This window comes from Plutella xylostella, chromosome 11 (assembly GCF_932276165.1).
Source record: "Plutella xylostella chromosome 11, ilPluXylo3.1, whole genome shotgun sequence".
In the NCBI taxonomy this organism is placed as follows: Eukaryota; Metazoa; Arthropoda; class Insecta; order Lepidoptera; family Plutellidae; genus Plutella; species Plutella xylostella.
The window spans coordinates 4,876,277-4,898,827 of NC_063991.1; the positions used below are offsets into that span (position 1 = coordinate 4,876,277).

Here is a 22,551-nt window from a genome sequence, read left to right on the forward strand (position 1 = left end):
AAAAACAAAACGAAAATCAGTTCAGCTCTTTCCGAGCTACGCTACCACAGGCAGATACACAGACTAGTACAGACAGACAACGTATGTATGTATAACACCCTCCAACTCGGCGTGGCTGTACTGCGACGCGTGTTGTCGAGTTCCGCGGGGGGACGCCTGCAACAAGCACATGGAGACCTCGTCCCGCCACTGTTTCCTCTAACCTCTTTAAAAAATAAAATCAAAAAGAGGTGTCGACTATCGACGTAAGAGTGCTACTCTTCACCGTTGGCAGTGGCACCTACTTTCTGCTTTTACAACTCCGTCTCTGATTTTTTGTGGTAATAATGTTGTTATCCGTTTACTTCCCCAGTCACACGTGCATACAATGCGGCGACAGTTTCGTGGAGATGCATGAACTGGACGAGCATCAGCTGACGCATGCACGGGACAGCATCAAGTGTCCGGAGGTGAGGGTTTATGTTATTTACTCTTGTAGGGTTACCACCACCGAACGTTACTTATTTACTTATAGTCCTGTTACTCCCCTGTGGAGCTTAGGGCTACAAACATTCTTCGCCACGCTTCCCTATCTTGAGCCGCCTCCTTCACTTAACCGAACGTTAGCTATTAACAATCCATTAGCAGCGTAGCTCGCTTGTCAAATCTGACGTAACTTGTATGGATCTGACGGATGTTTTTACAAGCGAGCAAAAATGCTTATGAAATTGTTAATTTGCTAATTTTACAGTGGTGGTTCGATAGTAGTACAGTTAAGTCAAAATAAGTAGATAGAAGAAGTGTTATAGCATGTAATTTTAGTGAAATGAAATAATAGTTATCTATTTAAAAAACCGCATCACCTTTCGTAGTTTTAAATAGGGATAGAGAAAGTGACTTTGTTTTATACTATTTCATACTATGTACTAGACAGATAAATAACTTAACGCATCTGTTTCCACATTCGTAGTGCAACAGCTCGTTCCCGAGCCACGCGGCGCTCACCGCGCACTGTCACGCGGCGCACAAGGAGAACTACGACATGAGCAACCCGCGCTTCCCGTGCCGCGAGTGCTCACGGACCTTCACTGTGAGTAGTGTACTGTCTTGGTATTCTGAATATGAACAAGGGGGGTCGACAAACGAACGAACAAGAATTGTCACGCAATCGGCACGCTTAATATAGAGGTACTATTCCGTGCAACGCAACAGTCGTCGGCCGCGCGCGACTGTCATTTTGTCCGCTATATGTCTGTCGCAGCAGTGCCATACATTTTCATACTCTGATGCCCGGAATAGTACCTTAACGAGATAGAGCCTTCACTGTGAGTACTGTCACCCGGCACAAGGAGAACTATGACGTCAGCAACCCGCGCTTCCCGTGCCGCGAGTGCGAGCGAACTTTCACTGTGAGTGCAATGACATTCTCGGTAGTCCGGACATTTGGTAATCCGGATCTGTGGTAATTCGGAGAGATCATTTGCAGGAAATTGGCCACCGTCACGCTAGTTCATCCATTTATCATTCAATTTGCCAAAAACTGCCATGCGTGGTCACTATATTCGCCAAAATTAATTTGCCTATATTTTTGTTATGTAGCAAAATCAACAAATATAATTTTTATAACAAATACGAATAACCAAGTGGGGTGCTAACACCACAACACCACAAGTAAGCGTCAATTCACGCGTACCACAACCACACCACGTCGCAGCGACATAATGTGGTCAAGCTGTGGTTACGTGTGAATTGTGTGACAGCGGCTTTTTGCAGTTGCGTTGTGGCAGCGACAAAATGTCGATGTGGTTGCGTTGTCGCTGTCATTGCGATGTGGTAACCACGACGTTGTATGCAGTTAATACGGAGAACAGGTTGCCGTGGTACCGCCGCCGCGTGGCGGCGTTGCCGTTGCGATGTGGTTGCGTTTTGGTTGCGATGTGGTTGCGATGTGGTCGTATTACACAGGTGGTCGATAACAACGGCAAAATGTGGCAGGTGTGAATTGGATTATTCATTGTCAATACAAAATATACGCCCGACCACACCGCGTGGTTGTGGTGTGGTTGTGGCTGTGGTGTGGTTGTGGTACGTCTGAATTGACCCTAAATCACACTAAAAAGTGACAGGGCAAAAGCTAACACCATATTGTGTCATATAATCCGAGCATAAAATAATATAATAATTGTATTTATTTCCAGACTAGCGTGAAGATGCTGGCGCACGCGCGCACGCACGAGACGGAGAAGCCGTACGTGTGCCCCTTCTGCCAGAAGGCCTTCCGCTTCCCGCAGTACCTGCAGGTAACGGCTTAGAATATAATATAATAGAATACTACTTAATTGACTAATTAGAACACAAAAATACAATTTATACAGTGGATATAACGTAATAGGCGGCCTTATATCTCTTCCATGCAACCTTTCGGGTGGGGGTGTACAAATTTTGTAGTAAACATTCACAATTTTTTAATTCTATACTTAAATACACTAATGCTTACCTACACTAGTGTCATCATCAGGTCCTGAGGTTCCTAATCAGGGACACAGGGCTCGACAAAAAAAAATCCTTCACGCTACTCCACGCCTTCGACTTCTTGTCGGCTTATGTCATACTTGTCTATAAATCTGCGCGACAGTGCGACGCCATGTGGTTCTTGGCCGCCATCTCTTTTGCTTGTCACATAACACCCATTACGTCATTGCGATTTTGGCCGACTATATTTTGTAAAATATAACAAGAATCCTTTGACGTTTGATTGACAAATGCTTATATGCCTGGAGAATAAAGTTCATTTTCTTTTGAAAAGTAACAAAACATAAAATGTAAGTATGCATTTGACAGAGGTCATAGGCCTCATGCTATGTTTTACAAAGTATAGTGTATACTTTTATTATTATGAAATTATCAACATATCTCCCAAAATCTGTAAGCTGAACCCGGAATTCGTAGAACTAATAACATTCTTAGAACAACGAGCTTGATACGCTCTTCCTCCTACTATCCCACTTTTTTACATGTGTATAGCTAAAGCACACCCCGTATGTTGTTGCCTTGCCCTCAGATCCAGGCCTGTTTGAATTTTTGCGATGTCACATAACAATAAAGTATATTTTTTTCTTTATGTTCTCAGATCCACGTGCGCACGCACACGGGCGAGCGTCCCTACGTGTGCAACGTGTGCAACATGGCGTTCCAGGCCAAGGCCAACCTCAACAGACATCTTAAGGTAACTAATATTATAAATGCGAAAGTAACTGTGTCTGTCACTCTTTCACGCCAAAACCACTGAACGGATTTGAATGAGAGAGAGCCCCCCTTATCCGAACGGAGAGTAGTTTGTAAAAATTGACGTTCATCAGAAAATTTTATATTTTTACTATGAATAAAAAATTTTGAGTTTGAGAGTTTGAGTTTGAAAATTGGTATACATACGGTCTAGACCCTGGGAAAGAACATAGGCTACTTTTTATCCCGGAATTCCCACGGGAAAACTTTTTAAGGCGAAGCGAAGCGCGCGGGAACAGCTAGTAAATCATATAATCAGGTACAGTTCGCGAGCATTCAGAATATTATTTACAGTTTATCAGAGGTACTGTCAAGTCTGTTATGATTGCTCATGAACTGTATTGCAATTTACCCCTGCCTATTTACCCCGATTTACGTGGAGTTTCAAAATGGAACTTTAAGCTAAAGTCGACCTTAAATGTATCGCTGCCTTGCTTTAACAGTATAGCGAAAGAAAGAGACATAAATATATTTAATGCCGATTTTAGATTCTTATGGTTCCTTTCTGCAACTCAGCCTTAGTACCTATCACAGTGATCAGGTTTATTTGTCACTGATATTATTGTACTGATCCTTTCAGAGTGAAAATGCAATTTGATATTTAATGGTAAGGTTTATTTGCTCCACACAAATAAATAGTTTGTTCTAGATAAAATATATGAATGTATTAAAAGCTGTGTCTATCTATCTATACTTATAACATAGCGATAAATACATTTAATTATCCACCCTTATATCCGATCTCTGGTCATATTTTACTCACTCATTATTGGACCTTTATGATTCTCTTATTTAATTCCAGGTGCACACCGGCGACAAGCCCTACATGTGCGACCTATGCGGCAAGTCGTTCACGCAGTCCAACTCGATGAAGGTGCACGTCAAGACTGTCCACCTCAAGATGCCGGACCCGTACCGCAGCCGCCGCAAGTTCTACCGCCGCGCGCGCCCCGACCGCGTCGACGAGTAGACAGCGAGACCAGTAAACAGTAGACAGACAGACAGACCGCAGCCGCCGCAAGTTCTACCGCCGCGCGCGCCCCGACCGCGTCGACGAGTAGACAGCGAGACCAGTAGACAGTAGACAGACAGACAGACCGCAGCCGCCGCAAGTTCTACCGCCGCGCGCGCCCCGACCGCGTCGACGAGTAGACAGCGATACCAGTAGACAGTAGACAGACAGACAGTACCGCAGCCGCCGCAAGTTCTACCGCCGCGCGCGCCCCGACCGCGTCGACGAGCAGACAGCGATACTAGTAGACATGGAGACTAGTAGACAGGGAGACGGGTAGACACATAGACAGACCGCTGCCGCTGCAAGGTCCGCCCCGACCGCGCTGATAAGTAGACAATCGGACTAGTAGACAGACAGACAGAATAATAGACACACAGACGAGTCGACAGATAGACATACATATACAGAACTAATTTAGGGACGAATGATAGAAATGATTATCAGCTGCAATATCGACGTAGATAAACATATACTATATCGCGATTCGCTATAAATGGAATGAGTTTTTCGACGTCGATAACGAACCCGTGTAGCGGCCGCAGCGATGAGTATACATAATATAAGACAGGTATATAGTTACAACCAGAACGATCGGTCGACAAGTTATATCACTGTCTGCCTGTCTATATGGATTTTATGTGTCAAAATCGTATGAAAGTACCTACATAATACGGTCATTGGTAGATAGAGATATTGAAACTGAAAGTTATAGAAAATAATATAGATAGGTATATGAAATGCATTTATTACAATTCTCATCCTGTGTGTTGTAATATAAATAAGTTGTCTGTTGTCGATAAGGCAAGGTATTTTATTGTTTCCCTGATCATCTAAGGACAGACGTTGCTTAAACATATAACAGCTCTCCTTTTATCGTCAGGGGTAATAGGTTTGTTTATTGAATTGTATTGTTTGAGCAATGGTTTTTTTTAAATAAAATGGTATTTTTTAAGTTATTTTAAGTCGAAACTATGCTTTTTTCTCCCGAATATGTGTTTTAACTTTAATTATGTACATAGTGTTTTAGCAAATTGTGTGTGTTTTATTTTTATGTAATAGATTCATAGTTTATGGCAAGAGCTATATACAAGGTGTTGCAAAAATCGTTAATTAAATGAATTGCGCAAAAATATACGTAATATGTATTTAAAGTACCAAAAAATCATGTCAACTTTGGAATGAAATCTTGAAATCAGAGCCTTTAGTACGGGTTTTGCAATTTACGAAAGTTTACGTTTTCTTCTGTCACCTGCATACATTATCTGTCAAAAGTTTCACGATAATTTCCACTAGAGGCGCCACTTGTATGCGAAAAAACTAAAACTTTTATACTTTTCGTCAAACTATTAAACCTGTACTAGACAATAAGTCTTTTTACAAACGTGGCAGTGAGAGGGATACTTTTTAATTTAAGTAGTCAAAGATATTTTAATCCGAACTAGACCAAGTGTCAGTGTATCACTCCACTTCTACCACTGAGATCTTTTACCATTTTTTTTTGTATCACCTTCAGAAAAAAATGTGCTAATGTTGTTGACTATGTTAAAAATTGTAAATATATGATGAGATATTGATATCTATGTTGTTTAGAATACTTGAGACTTACTGAATAAATGTGTGAAAATATACTTTGGTTTTATTTATAAATCTATGTAAAAGTTACATATTTTATACACCTTATGAATTTGTATGAATCTGATCACACACTCTCTCTCAGCCTTCCGTAGTCCACTGTTGGACATAGGCCTCTCCTAACGATCGCCACCCCAAACGGTCACCCGCCATCTGCATCCAGCGGCTTCCCGCTACCTTCCGCAGATCATCAGACCAACGGGTTGGGGGGCGACCGACACGCCGTTTGCCGACACGGGGTCTCCACTCCAGAACCTTTCTACTCCATCGGTCGTCGGCTCTGCGGGCTACGTGGCCAGCCCATTGCCACTTCAGCGTGCTAATCCTTTTGGCTATGTCGGTAACTTTAGTTCTCCTGCGGATTTCTTCATTACGAATCCTATCTCGCAGGGACACGCCTAACATAGCCCTTTCCATAGCACGCTGAGCAACTCTGAGCTTGTGGATAAGCCCTTTGGTGAAGCACCACGTCTCGGCTCCGTAAGTCATCACTGGCAACACGCACTGATTGAAAACTTTTGTTTTCAGACACTGAGGTATGTTTTCAGTGAAGATGTGTCGTAATTTCCCGAACGCTGCCCATCCGAGTTGGATTCTACGAGCTACCTCTTTATCGAAGTTGGATTTACCTAATCGGATCACTTGTCCTAGGTAGGGATACTGATCAACAACTTCGATGGTGACACCTCCTACAGTTACGGGCGATGATGAAACATGTTCGTTCGACATGACCTTTGTCTTGTCCATGTTCATTTTCAGCCCAACTTGTTTAGAGGCATCATTGAGGTCTGTGAGCATTTCGCCTAACTCCTCCAGCGTTTCCGCCATAATAACTATGTCATCAGCAAATCGTAGATGAGAGATATATTCGCCATTGACGTTAATGCCCAGTCTTTTCCACTCTACAAGCTTAAAAACATCTTCCAGTGCACAGGTGAACAGTTTCGGAGAAATAACATCTCCCTGTCTCACGCCCCTTTGCAACTGGATCGGTTTTGTGCTATGTTCGTGTAATCGAACTGACATTGTGGCAGCATTGTACATACATCTCAACACCTCGATATAGCGATAGTCTATATGGCACCGCTGAAGGGATTGAAGCATCGCCCAGAGCTCAATAGAATCAAAGGCTTTCTCATAGTCCACAAACGCTAGACATAAAGGTAGATTATACTCCTCGGTCTTCTGTATAACCTGCCTGATCACACACAAGAGGACTTATTAGCGTACATTTTTCAATACCGATCGAGCAGTGAAACCTAACTCAAAATTTTATGTCCTGGAGCTAGTGTACCGCTAGGTGGCGACTCTCTCGCGTCATAAAATTCATCTTTATTAGCGCGTTATTCGCAATTCGAACCCATGCAGTGCGTACAGCCGGGGGCAAAGAATCCTAACCCCTCAGAATGGACATGCTACCTATTGTACCTATAATATGTTAAAATGTAATTTACCTACATCTATGATATAATGTGCAGCATTTTAAACTACCTTTAGCATTAAGAGTTGACCTATTATTGTAAATCACATTTAGCATTAAGTATTTTCTGAATAAATATTCTATTCTATTCTATTCTATTCTAATGTATTCTAATGTATTCTGGTAGGCAACTAAAGATTATTAATATTATTATGTAATGTTAAGCAAGAAATGAAACGCAATTTTTAAATTTTGTAATAAACTTTTCCCGTTTATTTCTACTTACATAATGTTTAATTTCCCCTCAAAATTTAAGGAAAAATGCTACATTTCGAAATTTACAAATTATGCAATAAGTAGTTACCGCTAGAAAAAAGTTACAATTTATTCTATTTTAAAAAACTTATTTATGGCCGAACTTGGAATTAATTACAAAATATTAATAATTTCGGCAAAAAAAAATCAATTCATTTTCAAAAATACGGTGGCAGTGTTTTTTGTTTAAATATTTTAATTTAAAATATACCTAGTGGTTTTAAATTCAAATTAAAAGCTAATGATGTGTTTAATTATTGCTTACATTTCACTTAAAATATGTTCTTTCTACATTTAAAAGAATATTAAATTCAATTCCCATGTTTTACAAAATCATACAATATTGCACAAATAAAAAAGTTTTTTTTTTACATAAAAATGACTAAGTAAATAAATTTTTAACATCATAGAATATTTTCTAAGCATTTATCACTAACACAGTTTATTGCTATATTAATATAAATATGTATTATCATAATTATAAATTCATTATTACTGGACTATTAACTATAGTATTTGAATAAAAATAAAATGTCTTTAGACTTGTTATTGGTAAAAATAGATTTTCTTGAAGAAACGGAGGAAAACATTGGATGTTTATTTGGAAAATATTTCTTTGTTGTATAACTTACTTAGTACACAGATCGTATTAAAAAAAAATATAGCTATAAGCATACCTGAACCTTAAGCCCCCCCTCCCCCTCCCCTAAATATGGGTCTTCCCCTGATATCACTGGTATCACTGATATCACTGGTTACTGGTAAGTTACCGAAACATCTAGGTTAATCATTGATTAAAAGTACTGGCAGATTATTTTCTAATCCAGGGTTTTAAGGAAACTGGGGTTTTTTTAAATTGCGGGGTTATTTTAAATCTAACAAAATATAGTGACTAGGTATTTACAATGACATAATTATCTAAATCTATATCGAGATTATACACTATTATAAAATTACTAAATAAAAAAATGTACTTATTAAACATTATGTTATTAAAGAGACACAGTCTATGTATAAGTATTTTTAATTAAATTTAAAAAATTCACAACACTTCTTATGCGCTTTAAATGCTTACAAAACTTTTCTTGGTATATCATACTCGTATTTTGGTGTCATAATTTTTTACAGAAATAAAAAAATGAGGTTTCTTATTTGCCTTAAATATCTGGAATATTTTCACAAATCATGCATCCCCTTCCCTACCCACTCATTTGAAGTTATACCTAAATAGGCCCTTAAGTCGGTAGTTGCTTCTGATGCTGTTTTTTTAGGCTTTTCATTTTGAGAAGGATACTCTACACAAATTGCCATTTTCCCATAAAAGCTGCAAAATATCCACCAAAAAGCACAAATGGCTCAGTAAGTCCATAACTCCGAAACAAAACAAAACACTGACAATCAACGCAACGCCGTGATTAGTCAACACTATCGTGGACGCTGATTGGCCGACGCGCTCACTGCACGAGTAGTAGGAGGGTATATAAGGCGAGCGTCGTGAGGCACGCCGTCAGTTCTCGCTGGGACGCCGTAGAGAACATCGGGGACAACTCGTCCGCGTGGACGGAGTGCGGTCCGCCCAGAGTGTGGAATTGGAAGATATCGCTCACCTGAAATAGGGAATAATGGAGTTTTACATAATATTATACTGAATCACTTTTCCAAAGAACCATACCTTTCTTTTTGGGGACATAATTATATCATTTACACCCTACATACGGGCTGGATCTTTATTTACTTATTTATAAACACTTTATTAATATCCAAGTATACAAAAGACACAGTTACAAAAATTGGACTTAAAAGTAGTTAATACAAGCGGGCTTTTGCAAAGAAGCAATATCTTCCAACCAACCTTTGTTTGGTTTAATCAGCGACGTTTACGACTTAAGATTTGGTTCCATAGAGAGATAAGTACTGAGAGTTGTAACTTTTCTTTGCCCCAGACTGAACATTCAACTTTCTACAAAAAACGTATCTTCTAAAATTACCAGCATGTTTCTGTAATCTCCTGAAATGTGCAATTTTATCTGACGAAGACGAAACCCACCTCATTCCACCCGTATCTATTCTTCGCCTGCACGATGGCCTCGTAGACCGCCCCGGGCTGGAGCCCTCTCAGCTCGTGGGTCACGCGGTGCGTGAGCGAGGGCGACGGCGGCGGCGCCGGGATCACCACGTCGTGCCAGCGGCCCGGCTGCTGGAACGACTCGTTTATCTGGAAGCGAATAATTAAGGTTTTTTAGAAACTTAAAACATTATACATAATTGTATCTATTTATGTAGAATTGGACTAGGGTTTGTCACCGTGGTGAAAGGATAATCTACTAAATCAGATTTGTCAGTCACTGACTGCCCATGCAGGGTGCGACGAGCGTGTGTATGTATAAGAATGTATGAAGTGAAGTAAAGTAAAGTAAATCTTTATTTCCATACCAAAAGTACAGGTGATTGGTCATAAATTTTTAGAGTACCTACTTCATACTTTTATGTTTTTTTGTAGGTACTATGAAAGTATAAAGTTAGCCCTCATGGTTTTTATGACAAAAGTATCAAGTCTGGGTATAGTGAATGTGGCCATAGGTAGATTTTTTAATAAACCGCCGTTTTCTTTGAACATCTTTTGCTGGCTAAGCTTTGCCGAAATATACTCACAGCAAGCTGCCGATACAGCAGTCTCAGCTCGTCCAGCGGGGGGTAGCTGTCCACGGCGAAGCTCAGCGAGTAGGTGGAGGGGGTGCGCGCCGCGGGGGAGGAGGTGAAGCGCGCGGGGGAGGGGCGGCCCGAGACTTCCACGTGCTGGCGCGCGCGGCCCAGGCTGTTGTCCGCTACGCAGCTGTGGGGGGAAATGGTTCGTTATTTAACACCCACTTGACACACTCCCTCTCTCTAAAGTTACTATTTGTGCGAATTAACTGTGCTCTTGACTGACAATAACCAGAGGTATTAACTCGTCGGTATTAGCTTTGGCGCACCCGGCATGACACCTGGTTCATGTTGGCCAGGTGCACAGTAAATTTGCACGAGTTGTATGCTGTCAGACATCACACAGATAGGTTGCCTATTTAACGCAATTCAAAGGTAGGGGTCTGGTAACGGACGTAGACTGTACCTGACAATCAAAAGAAACCTGAGAGGGCTCAGGTACCATTGTCATTCTGAGAGGGGTCAGGTTTCTTTGCCCCCGACTGTACTACAATTCATAATTAATTACAGTGTAGTTGCCGAAATCTTCAGGCTGCACCTTAGCGATGAGCAGCGTGTGGTTGTTGTCGCTGTACAGTTTGTAAATTACAATTTGGCGCTTCACAGGAAAGTAACAGCGTCAACAACTACTTTACAATCATTACCCAGTCTAACCAAGGAAAAGAAACCTGATCCCTCTCAGAATGTCAATGCTACCTTGGGGTCAGGTATTTTTGGCCCAAATTGTACGTTTTTTTCTTGTTGTACGGTCAAGAGCAGAAAAACCTGACCCTCATAGTAACAATGCTTCTTAGTGGGGTCTCAGCCGCTTACTGAAAGTAGCCGTAATCACCTGTAGTTGCCAAAGTCCTCGGGCTGCACATTAGCTATCAGCAACGTGTGGTTGTTCCCTCGCGCCGACATCGTCACGCGCTGCGTCGCGGCGAGGGGGAACGAGTTCTGGTACCACGTCACCTGGAAGTGGAGAGGGAGAGGAGTTTTAACGGACTGACGATGACGGAATGAAATAATCGGACGACACTCTTCTTGTGCTTAAAAGCTATAAGTTGGTTATGTGAAGACAATCTGTTAGATGGTTAGATCAGACCCCTTAGCATGAATTTTCATCGTGAACGTGACGTGAAATTACACGATGAATTTTGTAAGAAAATTTTAGTTCTACTACCGACCGCCAGGGGCACTGTTCATATTTTCATACAAAATTACTCGATGAATTCTACTTCACGTTCACGATGAAAATTCACGCTAAGGGGTCAGATCACACTAGCGAGCGATGGATACTAGCTGCCCGTGAAATTGGCGTACACAATAACGGTTTATTCAGAAATTTACCATAGAGGGGCTGATGGTGATAAGATATTAGATATGGTTAAATGGTTTCGTAAAGGTAGTCTTTTGAAGCGAGCCTCTGTGACGGCTCGCCAGAGCATCAGATAGAATGTTTCATAGAAAAATTAATTCTAGCGTGCGGTGTCGCCACAGTCAATACAGTCTACTTTACAACTTTTGGATTTTCATCTAGTTACCTCAGCAGGCGGGTCAGCCAGGACTGTGCACAGCAGCTCCGCGCGGAACCCCTCCCCCGTGTGCACCCACGACCGCTCCACCGTGATCTCTGGGGGGTCTGAAATGTAGACGGAAAGGTTATTTATGTGGGTAGTTTATTATGGTAATGAACCAGGAAACCAGAGTTGTTTAACAGATACCAGGTGAAGAATATTATTGTATTGTATTGTATAAATTGGATTCAAATAAAGTGGTGATCTGATGAAACGCTGCGTTACAGCTATCCTACATGCCAGTATTACGTCAATAATAATGATGACTATTTCATTAACATCAGACTATAGGTACAACAATTTATGCATATGTCTTATTCAGTCTTGTAGGTACAGCCCGGCCCAATGAAACCATAATATGATATTATCTCATATTGACAATGCTACCTAAAAGAGGCATTTTTCTTGCACCAAACTGTACAATGGGCAGAACAGAACCCAGACCTCTTAGACCTCTTAGAGTGACATTGCTATTGAGGTGGATCAGGTTACTTTGACAAAAACTATACCTCACACCACACCAGTAAACAGAACCTTATCTAAATTTACATATAATCTGCAACCGGGACGGGATCTCATGCTATAAATACAGTGTAAACTTACATAGAACCTGACTGTAGTAACAGGATATATCTAAGCCCTAATTTTTTTTATGTATAAACTATGTTTTACGGGACTTTTTACTGTGGACAATGACTTTTTTTCGCGAATTTAAAATTCTGATTTTATTTTCGGGCTTAGTTACACCATGCTGAATGGTGCACATGTAGGCTTCGGCTTAGTATACCCTTTTTGCAACACCCTATAGATGCAGTGTAAACTTACATAGAACCTGCAACGTGAACTGCGTCACCAGCGGCGGCCCGACGCCGTTGTCGACAGTACAGGCGTACACGCCGGACTGCTGGCGCTCCAGCCGCGACAGCTGGAGTTGAGGGCCTTCCCCGACCCGCGTGTCGTTCTGCGCGAAGGGCGGGGTTTTCTGGAAGTGGAGAAGTCAAAGTCAAATATCGAGTGGATATTGAGGGTTTAAAAAAAGGGGTTCTGGAGCAGACAGGCAGACACTATATCGCCATGTGTGACATATTGGTGGCATAAACCACTTTTCCTGCTGAGTTTGTTCCCATTGTGCAGCGTTAAGGGATAGCATGGCATAGTCTTACAGCCTGTGAAGTATATCCGTATGCTGATTTTACTCTCTACAAGTTCTGGTGCCCAAAATCCTCTTCCAAGGAGCGCTTCAAAACCTGTGGGTTTATCAACACCTAACATGTGCTCATGTTAGGTGTTAGAAAAAGCAATGTCGCACGCTTGTCAAATCTGACGTAACTTGTATAAAAATCTGACAGATGTTTGACAGGCAAGCAACGCTTGCGCTGCTTATAGATTGTTAATTGCTAATGTGTTGGTCATTGTACAGGAAATGGCAGAGAAACCTGACCCCTCTTAGAAGCATTGTTACTGATGGGGGTCAGGTTTCTCTGCACCTGACCGTACGATAGCTGGTATCTGAACCTATCAAGCTCACTAGCCTCTATTATCCCCTCATTTCTCACCAGTTTATGCCAAAAAACGCTCCACACAGCTCATTAGCCTCTATAATCCACTCATATCTCACCAGTTTATGCCAAACGACGCTAGGCACAGGGTTGCCGGCGGCGCGGCACTCGAGCACGGCGGCCCCGGAGCGCCGCGCCGCCGCGTGCCGAGACTCCGGCGCCGCGCGCACGGACGGCGGCACCAGCACCTCCACTGTGTGCACCTGGTCCCGTGAGACGCGGTCCGAGATCTGGCAGACGTAGTCGCCGGCGTCCTGCGGGAGAAGTTGGGAGGTTAGTTTTGTGTACTTACAGGGATTTTGACCATTATTATCATAGATTGATTATAAAAGAACAAAATAGTGTGTCACATTAAAAAAAACAAAGCAAAAACCGCCTGATTATTTGTCGAAACGTTGATTTTTCACTGATAATCCATCTAGTTCGTATTAAAAGAGCGTTGATTATTATAAAGTTTATTATGGCGCACAATACACCACACAGTAAAACTATACTTACAATGGCAAGTTAGTTGTTATGATTTCATTAAAAAAGTTGTCGTGATAGTTCATCGTTACAGCCCTAGATGTCGCTAATGTTTGCTGGTCAGGTTTCTTTGCATCTATGTGTACCTACTTATTGTGATTTCATTTCAACACGACATTCAAAAAATTGAGTGGAAGAGACTTTAAAATGCTGTAAGTAAAATAAAGAGGTACCTATCATAAGTTTCATCTTCCATCATACCAAAACCAAAACACAAACATGTGGTCAAATTTTATAACCTTAAAACATGCAAATACCAACATCAGCATATTATGAGCACTTTATTTTTTCCTAAACGCGGGAAGGCGCACTTCAGTGTTGCCAACATAAAAAATAACGAGACCCAAACCGCGCGGCATCCTTTACATACCAATTACCATATTTTTCGGCACAATTATCGTTTGAGTAGTAGGTAATTCCGCCATTTTGCAACCCCTCTTGCCTTCCCGTAAAAATGGTCAATTTGTTTTTATTAGGTGTTATTAAAATGTCTTAATAAATAGTGCTTAGGATGAATAAATGGATGTGGCGGTCGTTGGGGTGGGATTAAAAAAAACAATTTTGTTTGTTTTTTTTTTGCCCTTTTAGGTTCGGAAGTTTACGTTATTCGGTCAGCAAATATTTACGAATTTTATTTACGAAGCTCGGGAAGGAAACAGAATCCCTTTAGCTACTTAATTTAAGGTCGGGTCATGATTTTAAGGGATATCTTGGCCGGAAGTTGACGATTTTTCGGGTCACGAACGGTTTAAAAATGTTGTTTGTTTGTTTACTTAGGAAACACGATATCATCCTAAAACAGCTTCGATGATTGAACAGACACCATTCCCGCGATTCAGAAAAATAAGTAAAATAAAAATTACCTTAGTAACTAGGTAAGTACCTACTTAGTATTAGTAACCTTAGTAAGGCCGCCTTTTTGTACTGTTCTTATTTATAAGTTTTATTTTGTACTAGCTGATCCCGCGCGCTTCGCTTCGCCTTAAAAAGTTTTCCCGTGGGAATTCCGGGATAAAAAGTACCCTATGTTCTTTCCCAGGGTCTAGACCGTATGTATACCAAATTTCATTCAAATCCGTTCAGTAGTTTTGACGTGAAAGAGTAACAGACAGACAGACAGACAGACAGACAGACAGACAGACAGACAGACAGACAGACAGACAGACAGACAGACACAGTTACTTTCGCATCTATAATATTAGTAAGGATTGTATTGTATTGTATTGTAACTAGGTACTTAACTATACCTATTTTCTTTCAGCACCTTATAAAATAATAATATAGGTCCCAACAAGAAAGAAAGGAAGAAATATTATCCGAACTAATTCAAAATAAGAGCACTCTGTTTGCACTGGCACTCCATCTTGTATGTATATTGTTAATCTAAGCATCGAGAACCTCAAAAGAACTTTAAAACAAAACCCCCTTATTCATAGAAAAGTTATAGGACGTTTTAGCTATTGAACTGTTTTGTCCCTCTCTGTTAAAGAACGACTACCTAAAACGTACTAAGTATATCTATAACTTTGCTATGAATAAGGGGTTAAATGTTTACCTGCCATTACTTGATGTGCATTACTATAACAAGTGCAAAACATGACCTTTTGTCTGCTAAAAGGGGCGAAAAGGTCGCAGTCAGTTTAGTTTATGATCATTGGATGATAGGCTTGCTGCTGGTATACATGGTGTTGCAAAAAGGCCGAAGAAACTTTGTTGGTGACTTAACTATGGAGAATGTTTTATTTTTTTCGCGAATTTTGAAATTCTGTTTTCGGATTCGGGCTTAGATATAACATGGTGCACATGCTGGTTTCGGCTTAGTATACCCTTTTTGCAACGCCCTGTATACAGGTTGTTGGGGTGGCGATGCCATATGAATGGAAGTACTTTAAATAGGTACTAAATATAGGTAGAAAATGCTTTTAGCATTAAGTCCACCTTTTGTACACTTATATTTCATATTTGTGCAATAAAGTATCCAATAAACAATAAATAAATATCTACCCTTTAGCACGTAATATAACTGAAATAGAACTCTACTTTCATCACTCTATAAATCAATACATAGCTTAAAAACTTACTTACAAATTGCAAAGAATTTGATAGGTATTATACTTAATTACAGCGTGCTATGGAGAGAGCTATGCTTGGGGTTTCTCTGATGGATCGTATCAGAAATGAGGTTATCCGTCAGAGGACTAAGGTTACCGACATAGCTGTCAAAATATGCAAGCTGAAGTGGCAGTGGGCTGTAGAGCTATCCGGAAAAAACGCAGCACATTCTATTCGATAGTCTATTCGAAAGTGCTGTCAACCTGTCATCAACAAAATGGCGGTGTATAGATTTGCGAAAGTTTGACAGCTATCATTCCATAGGTCATTGTCAGAATAATATTATGTACTCTGTGGTCATTCTTTTCGAAACTCATTCGAAAGGTAAAAAGTGTTCGAAAGTGCTGTCAAGTTGACAATAGTCGCACTCGTATTCGATTCTATTCGTTAGCTCGAATTTTCGTGATACGGGTACTGGTCATATCTGCCGAAGAACCGATAACCGTTGGGGTAGACGAGTTCTCGAGTGGAGACCACGAACAGGCAAACGCAGCGTGGGACGCCCTCCTGCCCGCTGGACTGACGACCTTAGGCGGGTGGCGGGTAGTGGTTGGATGAGGAAGGCCGAGGACCGAGTGTTGTGGCGCTCCTTGGGAGAGGCCTATGTCCAGCAGTGGATGATTATTGGCTGATGATGATGGTGATGATGGGCCCTGGATTTTTGATCCCTGACACTCACTAGCACTCGATATTATTTATGTCTTATTATTAAGTCATTAAAGATAAATAAATATTATTGGTAACTAGGTATAACAAAAGTTGTTCAGAATGATGAGCTCGGTGACCTACTATCGCATGTGCACTATCCTAATCCTAACTAATATTATAAATGCGAAAGTAACGGTGTCTGTCTGTCTGTCTGTTACTCTCTCTTAAATGAAATTTGGTATACGTACGGTCTAGACCCTGAGAAAGAACATAGGCTACTTTTTATCCCGGATTTCCCACGGGAACACTTTTTAAGGCGAAGCGAAGCGCGCGGGAACAGCTACGAGTAGTCATTTATAAACCCGCTAAATATGAACACAGTTTTTCTGCCCCTCGGCGCTTTTGTTCATTAGTTACCAAACTAACCACCACCGGAACACCAAAAATATCAGTGCTTTTAGCAATCATGCGGCATACACCGCATACATATTATTATTTCAAAGTAATCATGCAAATATTAACATTCCCCGCGGCCGTGTTGCAGTGCGGGCGCTAAAGCGGACGCTAATTGAAATGTCCAGAACCGGACATTTCAAATTAAACGAGCTGCTCTGAGCCTGGCTATTAGTGGGTGGGGGACACGGCAAAAGCGTAAGCGGAGATGACAGATAAAAAAAAAACTTATGTATTTTTTTATAGTTATCATGTCGGTGACATGATATCACTGAAAATTTATTGTGACAAACGCTTCTGTATGTCACTGTGATGATATAATAGCATTATAACGAGGGAAAAATAAATTCTAAAAAATAATAATAAGGTAACCTTGTTGTTTCAATGCATCCTGAATGAAATCATTTATGATCATTACGAAAGTTTGGAAAACTTTTTGGTTGGAAATTCAGGTGGTAGGTACTTTTGGTTTAGTGAAAATTATTTACATACTCGGTTAAATAGATAGATAGATAGATAGAATATTCTTTATTTGTACACAAGAATAGATACGTAATATATCGCATAATAGTTAAAATAAATACGCAATATACTGCAAACAAAACATTTTCATAGCCACAGACTGTCGTATTAGCCATTTACCCTTATAATAACGGGCGTGTGAATTTAAATACAATAGGGAAAGAGGGAAGCTGGGTGACCGTGGCATTCTTTTTCAAATACCCCTATTAGCTGGATGCTGGCAATATTGTGTTGTTAGCTTCGTGTTAATTTTTAGGCCTTTTCACAGTAAGTAGTCAATTAACTTTGCAACAAGTAAAATATGGTAGATTATTATTTTCGTCAACTGGTATCCCTAAGTTAAAGAATATTATGAAGACATAATAAGCAGGTACACACAGTCGGTACAAAGATGGAAACCTATAAGTTTTGTCGGAGTGAGATGTTACTTGAGAAGGGTCAGGTTTCTTTGTCTCAGACTATACGTCTTATTGTACCAGTTAGTGTTGTTGGGTTTTGGTGTTGTTATACTTGATTATGTTGCAAAGTTTATGTTGTTGGGACTATAAACTTTGAATGAGACAGTTTGCTCTCAAATGGTTGACGAGATGGATATTTTCCTATTTTTACAGAAAAATTACCGTTTTATTAACTACACTGCCGGGCAATGAAAAAGTTCCACTCACAAAATGCCGACAACAAACAACCCCAATTTTAATTTTTTCAAAGATTTCATAAAAAATTGGAACAAAATATTACCGATTTTAGTTGGTAATATCCTGATGGTAATATCTGTTAAATGTACTTCAATATTGCAGAAGACGGCATTTGGCTAGCCTTTTCCGTTTAGAAGTAATTTGGTGCTTTTCTCAGTGGAACCTTTTCATTGCCCGTGAGTGTATTTACTGAAAAGATCGTTTCCTGTGCGAGTTCTGTTCCTGTTAAGCCGCGTACAGCCCAACGAACGCCAACGAACGTTTTTCGTTGACCTTCGTTGCTGCAATCTGCCCTGTATTATGTATGATAAATATCCATCGTTGGGATAACCGTTGGCGTTCGTTGGGCGTTCGTTGGCCCGGTGTGTACGCAGCTTTACTGATGTGCCGATCCCGGGAATGTTCCCAAGCGGGAACGATCCCGAGCTAGCTAATTCCCAGTGCGAAGGCTCATACCTGCGGCCCCACGTCAGTGATCTGCAGGTTGTACCCGTCGACGAGGCGGAACCTCTTGTCCCTACTACCTTTACCTAGACATGTCGAAACAAGTGAGAGTCTGCCCCACACCGACTTATCATGTGTCGTCCCGGAAGCGTTCCCGAAGCGTTCCCGGAAGCGTTCCCGAAAGCGTTCCCGGGATCGTTTCTTCCCGTGAACGTTCCCGAGCTAGCTAATCGCCCGTGGGAAGGCTTATACCTGCGGCCCCACGTCAGTGATCTGCAGGTTGTACCCGTCGACGAGGCGGAACCGTTCGTCTCTGGTCACCATGAGGGAGGCGGCCGTCAGGACGGCGGGCCCGCGCCGCCAGAGCAGCACTAGGGAGTCACTATCGATAGTGTACCTAGAGCAAGTCTATGTTTAGAGGCAACACTACGTCCCTACTCCCTACCTAACCTAGACACGTCGAAACAAGTGACAGTCTGCCCGCTTCTCATGTGCCGTTCCCGGAAGCGTTCTCGGATGCGTTCCTGGAAGCGTTCCCGGGAGCGCTTCCAGTATACTGATGCTGATGTGCCGATCCCGGGAACGTTCCCGTGCTAGCTAATCCCAAGTGGGAAGGCTCATACCTGCGGCCCCACGTCAGTGATCTGCAGGTTGTACCCGTCGACGAGGCGGAACCTCTCGTCTCTGGTCACCATGAGGGAGGCGGCGGTGAGGACGGCGGGCCCGCGCCGCCAGAGCAGCACTAGGGAGCCTGCGGGGAGAAGATGGGATGAATTGGTTTCTGTACCTTATAAAGGTCCTGAGACCTTAAAGCGTCCACCTTTCGGCATCGTATGCAACGGACGCATCACATTTAGTATTATTTGAGACGCGTCCACTTCATCGGCATTGCTGACGCCGCCGCCGTTTCTCCAGTACATTTATGACAATCCGTCTGATGCGATACGTACGAAACCGATTGGTAGGTGGACGCTTACCGTAAAATAGAAAGAACGCTTTTGCCAGTTCCACAGTCGCGCCGTTACCGTTAGAAGTATGATAAAACTGGAACGTCTCCCACTAGTTTTTTTCCTTGGAAATATTGTTATATTGGCAAAAAGAAAATAATTTGGAAAGCATAAGTATAATTAGGAACAAAATACATCATATTTTACAAGAACAAAAAAGTTGTTCATTGACCGTTGTCGTTGTCGTTGGGACACCATTTATAGATGAATCTACACTGCAGCCAGAATCAGTTATTTTATAACTAATCAACATACAGTATGTTACAATGAACTCACCTAAATTCTGTACTTGGCATGGCAGCAGCAGCGTATCACCAACTACCGTCCTGAAGGAGTGTCCACGCGACAGGAACCGGGGGCCGTCGTCTGGAAATACATAAATAAAAATTAATAACAATAATAATTTGTACACTTATGTTATATTTGTGCAATAAAGTATTAAATTAATAAATAATAACTAGCTAGTCCCGCGCGCTTCGCTTCGCCTTAAAAAGTTTTCCCGTGGGAATTCCGGGATAAAAAGTAGCCTATGTTCTTTCCCAGGGTCTAGACCGTATGTATACCAAATTTCATTCAAATCCGTCGACGTAGTTTTGGCGTGAAAGAGTAACAGACAGACAGACAGACACAGTTACTTTCGCATTTATAATATTAGTTAGGATACGTTATGTACAGCACAAGCTTAACTTGTTGCAGCGCAAGCACTAAGCCAGCGTGGTGGACTAGGCCTAAAACCCTACCTTCATTGGAAGGAGACCCGTGCCCCAGCAGTCGGGACGTGATGGGTCGCGATGATGACGTTGGGTATGAAAAGCATGAACAGGGTAGCGTAGCGAGGACTACAGTCAGTAGTGGCTGGATGAGGAAAGGCGAGGACAGAGTCATTTGAAAGCCAATATCCAGCAGTTTCCCTTTTTAGCTTTCTTGAAAATGTATGGTAGTTTTCCTCTAGGACTTGTCTTATCATTGCATTCAGTAGCAAACAGTAACAAAGTCGTAGGTATACTCGTAATGATATCTGACAAAAATAATTTAGTACGTGCCATACGTGTGAAATTAAGTACTATTCTATTCTATTCTATTCTCTGTGGGGGTGTAAGTACCTGCACCTGGCTCTCTCGAATGGAACCTTTGTGCATATCCCCAAGGTCTAAACTGCCTTCCTAAGCTTGGACCATTTCCCACCACGCTGGTCCACTGCGGGTTGGTGGGTTCACATATCTAGATGTGCTAAATCTAGATATGCAGGTTTCCTCACGATGTTTTTCTTCACCGTAAGAGCGATTGTATACATTATACTTAAGTTAAAAGAACTCATTGGTACATGTCAGCGCCGGGATTCGAACCCGCATCTCTTGATTGAGAAGCGGGCGCTAACCCGACTGAGCTACCACCGCTGCACCGCTCCAAACTGAGCTACCACCGCTCCGAAAATAAGTACATAAACATTCATTTAATCCTCATTGCCTATTTTGTCAATTACAGCTGTTAAAAAAATATAAGTTCAGCCAATAGCCAATGACTCATCCACTTATATTCACACTCGGCCGCGCCCCCTTCTAGAAAAAACTTTACATTCTGAGCCATTGAATCCCTCTGATTTATACGTAGAAGTTAAGGTCTTCCGGTGATATAAAAATGAATTGCTCTGGACATCTTTGCCTTATGGCGTTTTGTTATGGCAGCTCTAAATCTTAGGTAGGAAAAGGGAAAGACAAAATTGGTTGAATAAAGTTAAGATTCCGATTTAAATGATAAGAAAACGGATTAAGTAACTGGTTTGAGTTGTTATAAACGGATCAGGTGATTTTGATGTTTATAGCTGTTTGTTTTCGAGTTTTAGCTTTTGAAACTTTAAAACAAGAAAAAGAAACTATAGAAATTAAATATTTTATCAATTTGTCAGCACAACATGATTGTCATCTAAGTAAGTCCTTTATTGGGAGGAGACCCGTGCCCCAGCAATGGGGACGTGATGGGTTGTGATGATGATCCTAATCCTAACTAATATTATAAATGTGAAAGTAACTGTGTCTGTCTGTCTTTCTGTCTGTCTGTCTGTCTGTCTGTCTGTCTGTTACTCTTTCACGCCAAAACTACTGAACGGATCTGAATGAAATTTGGTATACATATGGTCTAGACCCTGAGAAAGAACATAGGCTACTTTTTATCCCGGAATTCCCACGGGAAAACTTTTTAAGGCGAAGCGAAGCTCGCGGGCACAGCTAGTAACCTAATAAATAAGTACATACTTCAATTACAAGCATCTTATTTTTATGTGCTACCTTTTAAGTTAGGTTGCTTTAATTTTGTCCGAAACGAAGGTTTTTTACGATGTTTTGTAAAGTCATAAAGTTTCTTCTTCTCAAACTTTTGTTTACGAACCAAGTTTCGGCTTTTGTGTAAAAATACTGAAGTTTTCAGTCTCGACGCTGCTGGTAAGTAAACATTATTTACTTGGCTTTGTAGGGCATAAACTGTTTTATGATAATGAAAAGATTTTTTTACTGACGCATAATTCTAAAAGTTTATAGCATAAACCTATAGTTAACCCTGGTTGCCCCATGTATTTATTTTTACCTTAACAATTACAAGGTATAACTGCACTGTTAAAAACCTACTTATAATACTTATTTACTCCTATACCAAAAGTTCCGTGACCAACAAAATTTCTATGG

General features: G+C 41.2%; 2 protein-coding genes across 5 annotated transcripts in view; one reads left to right on the top strand and one right to left on the bottom strand.

Moving 5' to 3' along the window:
- The first annotated feature begins 355 nt into the window (after positions 1 to 355).
- LOC125489127 (zinc finger protein 567-like) lies at positions 356 to 4,912 on the top strand. 2 transcript variants are annotated; one of them, XM_048623866.1, is made up of 6 exons: positions 356 to 449; positions 950 to 1,069; positions 2,178 to 2,279; positions 3,110 to 3,205; positions 4,067 to 4,195; positions 4,287 to 4,912. In XM_048623866.1, the coding sequence occupies exons 1-6, from the start codon at positions 390 to 392 to the stop codon at positions 4,323 to 4,325; spliced, it is 546 nt and encodes a 181-aa protein (XP_048479823.1). In that variant the 5' UTR covers positions 356 to 389; the 3' UTR covers positions 4,326 to 4,912. The 2 variants fall into 2 exon arrangements, with proteins under 2 accessions (XP_048479823.1, XP_048479822.1); XM_048623865.1 differs by having other exon boundaries at positions 4,067 to 4,911.
- Positions 4,913 to 7,573: 2,661 nt separating this feature from the next.
- The window catches only part of LOC105388696 (lachesin), a 92,063-nt gene continuing 77,085 nt past the window's right edge, over positions 7,574 to 22,551 (bottom strand). For 2 of the 3 annotated variants that reach the window (XM_048623888.1, XM_048623889.1), the window contains 9 exons: positions 20,150 to 20,239; positions 19,490 to 19,617; positions 13,527 to 13,721; positions 12,734 to 12,890; positions 11,876 to 11,973; positions 11,182 to 11,303; positions 10,299 to 10,479; positions 9,694 to 9,861; positions 7,574 to 9,253 (listed from right to left, as the gene is read on the bottom strand). In XM_048623888.1, the coding sequence (XP_048479845.1) occupies positions 9,101 to 9,253; positions 9,694 to 9,861; positions 10,299 to 10,479; positions 11,182 to 11,303; positions 11,876 to 11,973; positions 12,734 to 12,890; positions 13,527 to 13,721; positions 19,490 to 19,617; positions 20,150 to 20,239 (1,292 nt within the window). In that variant the 3' untranslated portion in view covers positions 7,574 to 9,100. Of the gene's footprint in view, positions 9,254 to 9,693; positions 9,862 to 10,298; positions 10,480 to 11,181; positions 11,304 to 11,875; positions 11,974 to 12,733; positions 12,891 to 13,526; positions 13,722 to 18,878; positions 18,931 to 19,489; positions 19,618 to 20,149; positions 20,240 to 22,551 lie in introns of all 3 variants that reach the window. The other variant, XM_048623890.1, reaches the window with a different exon arrangement.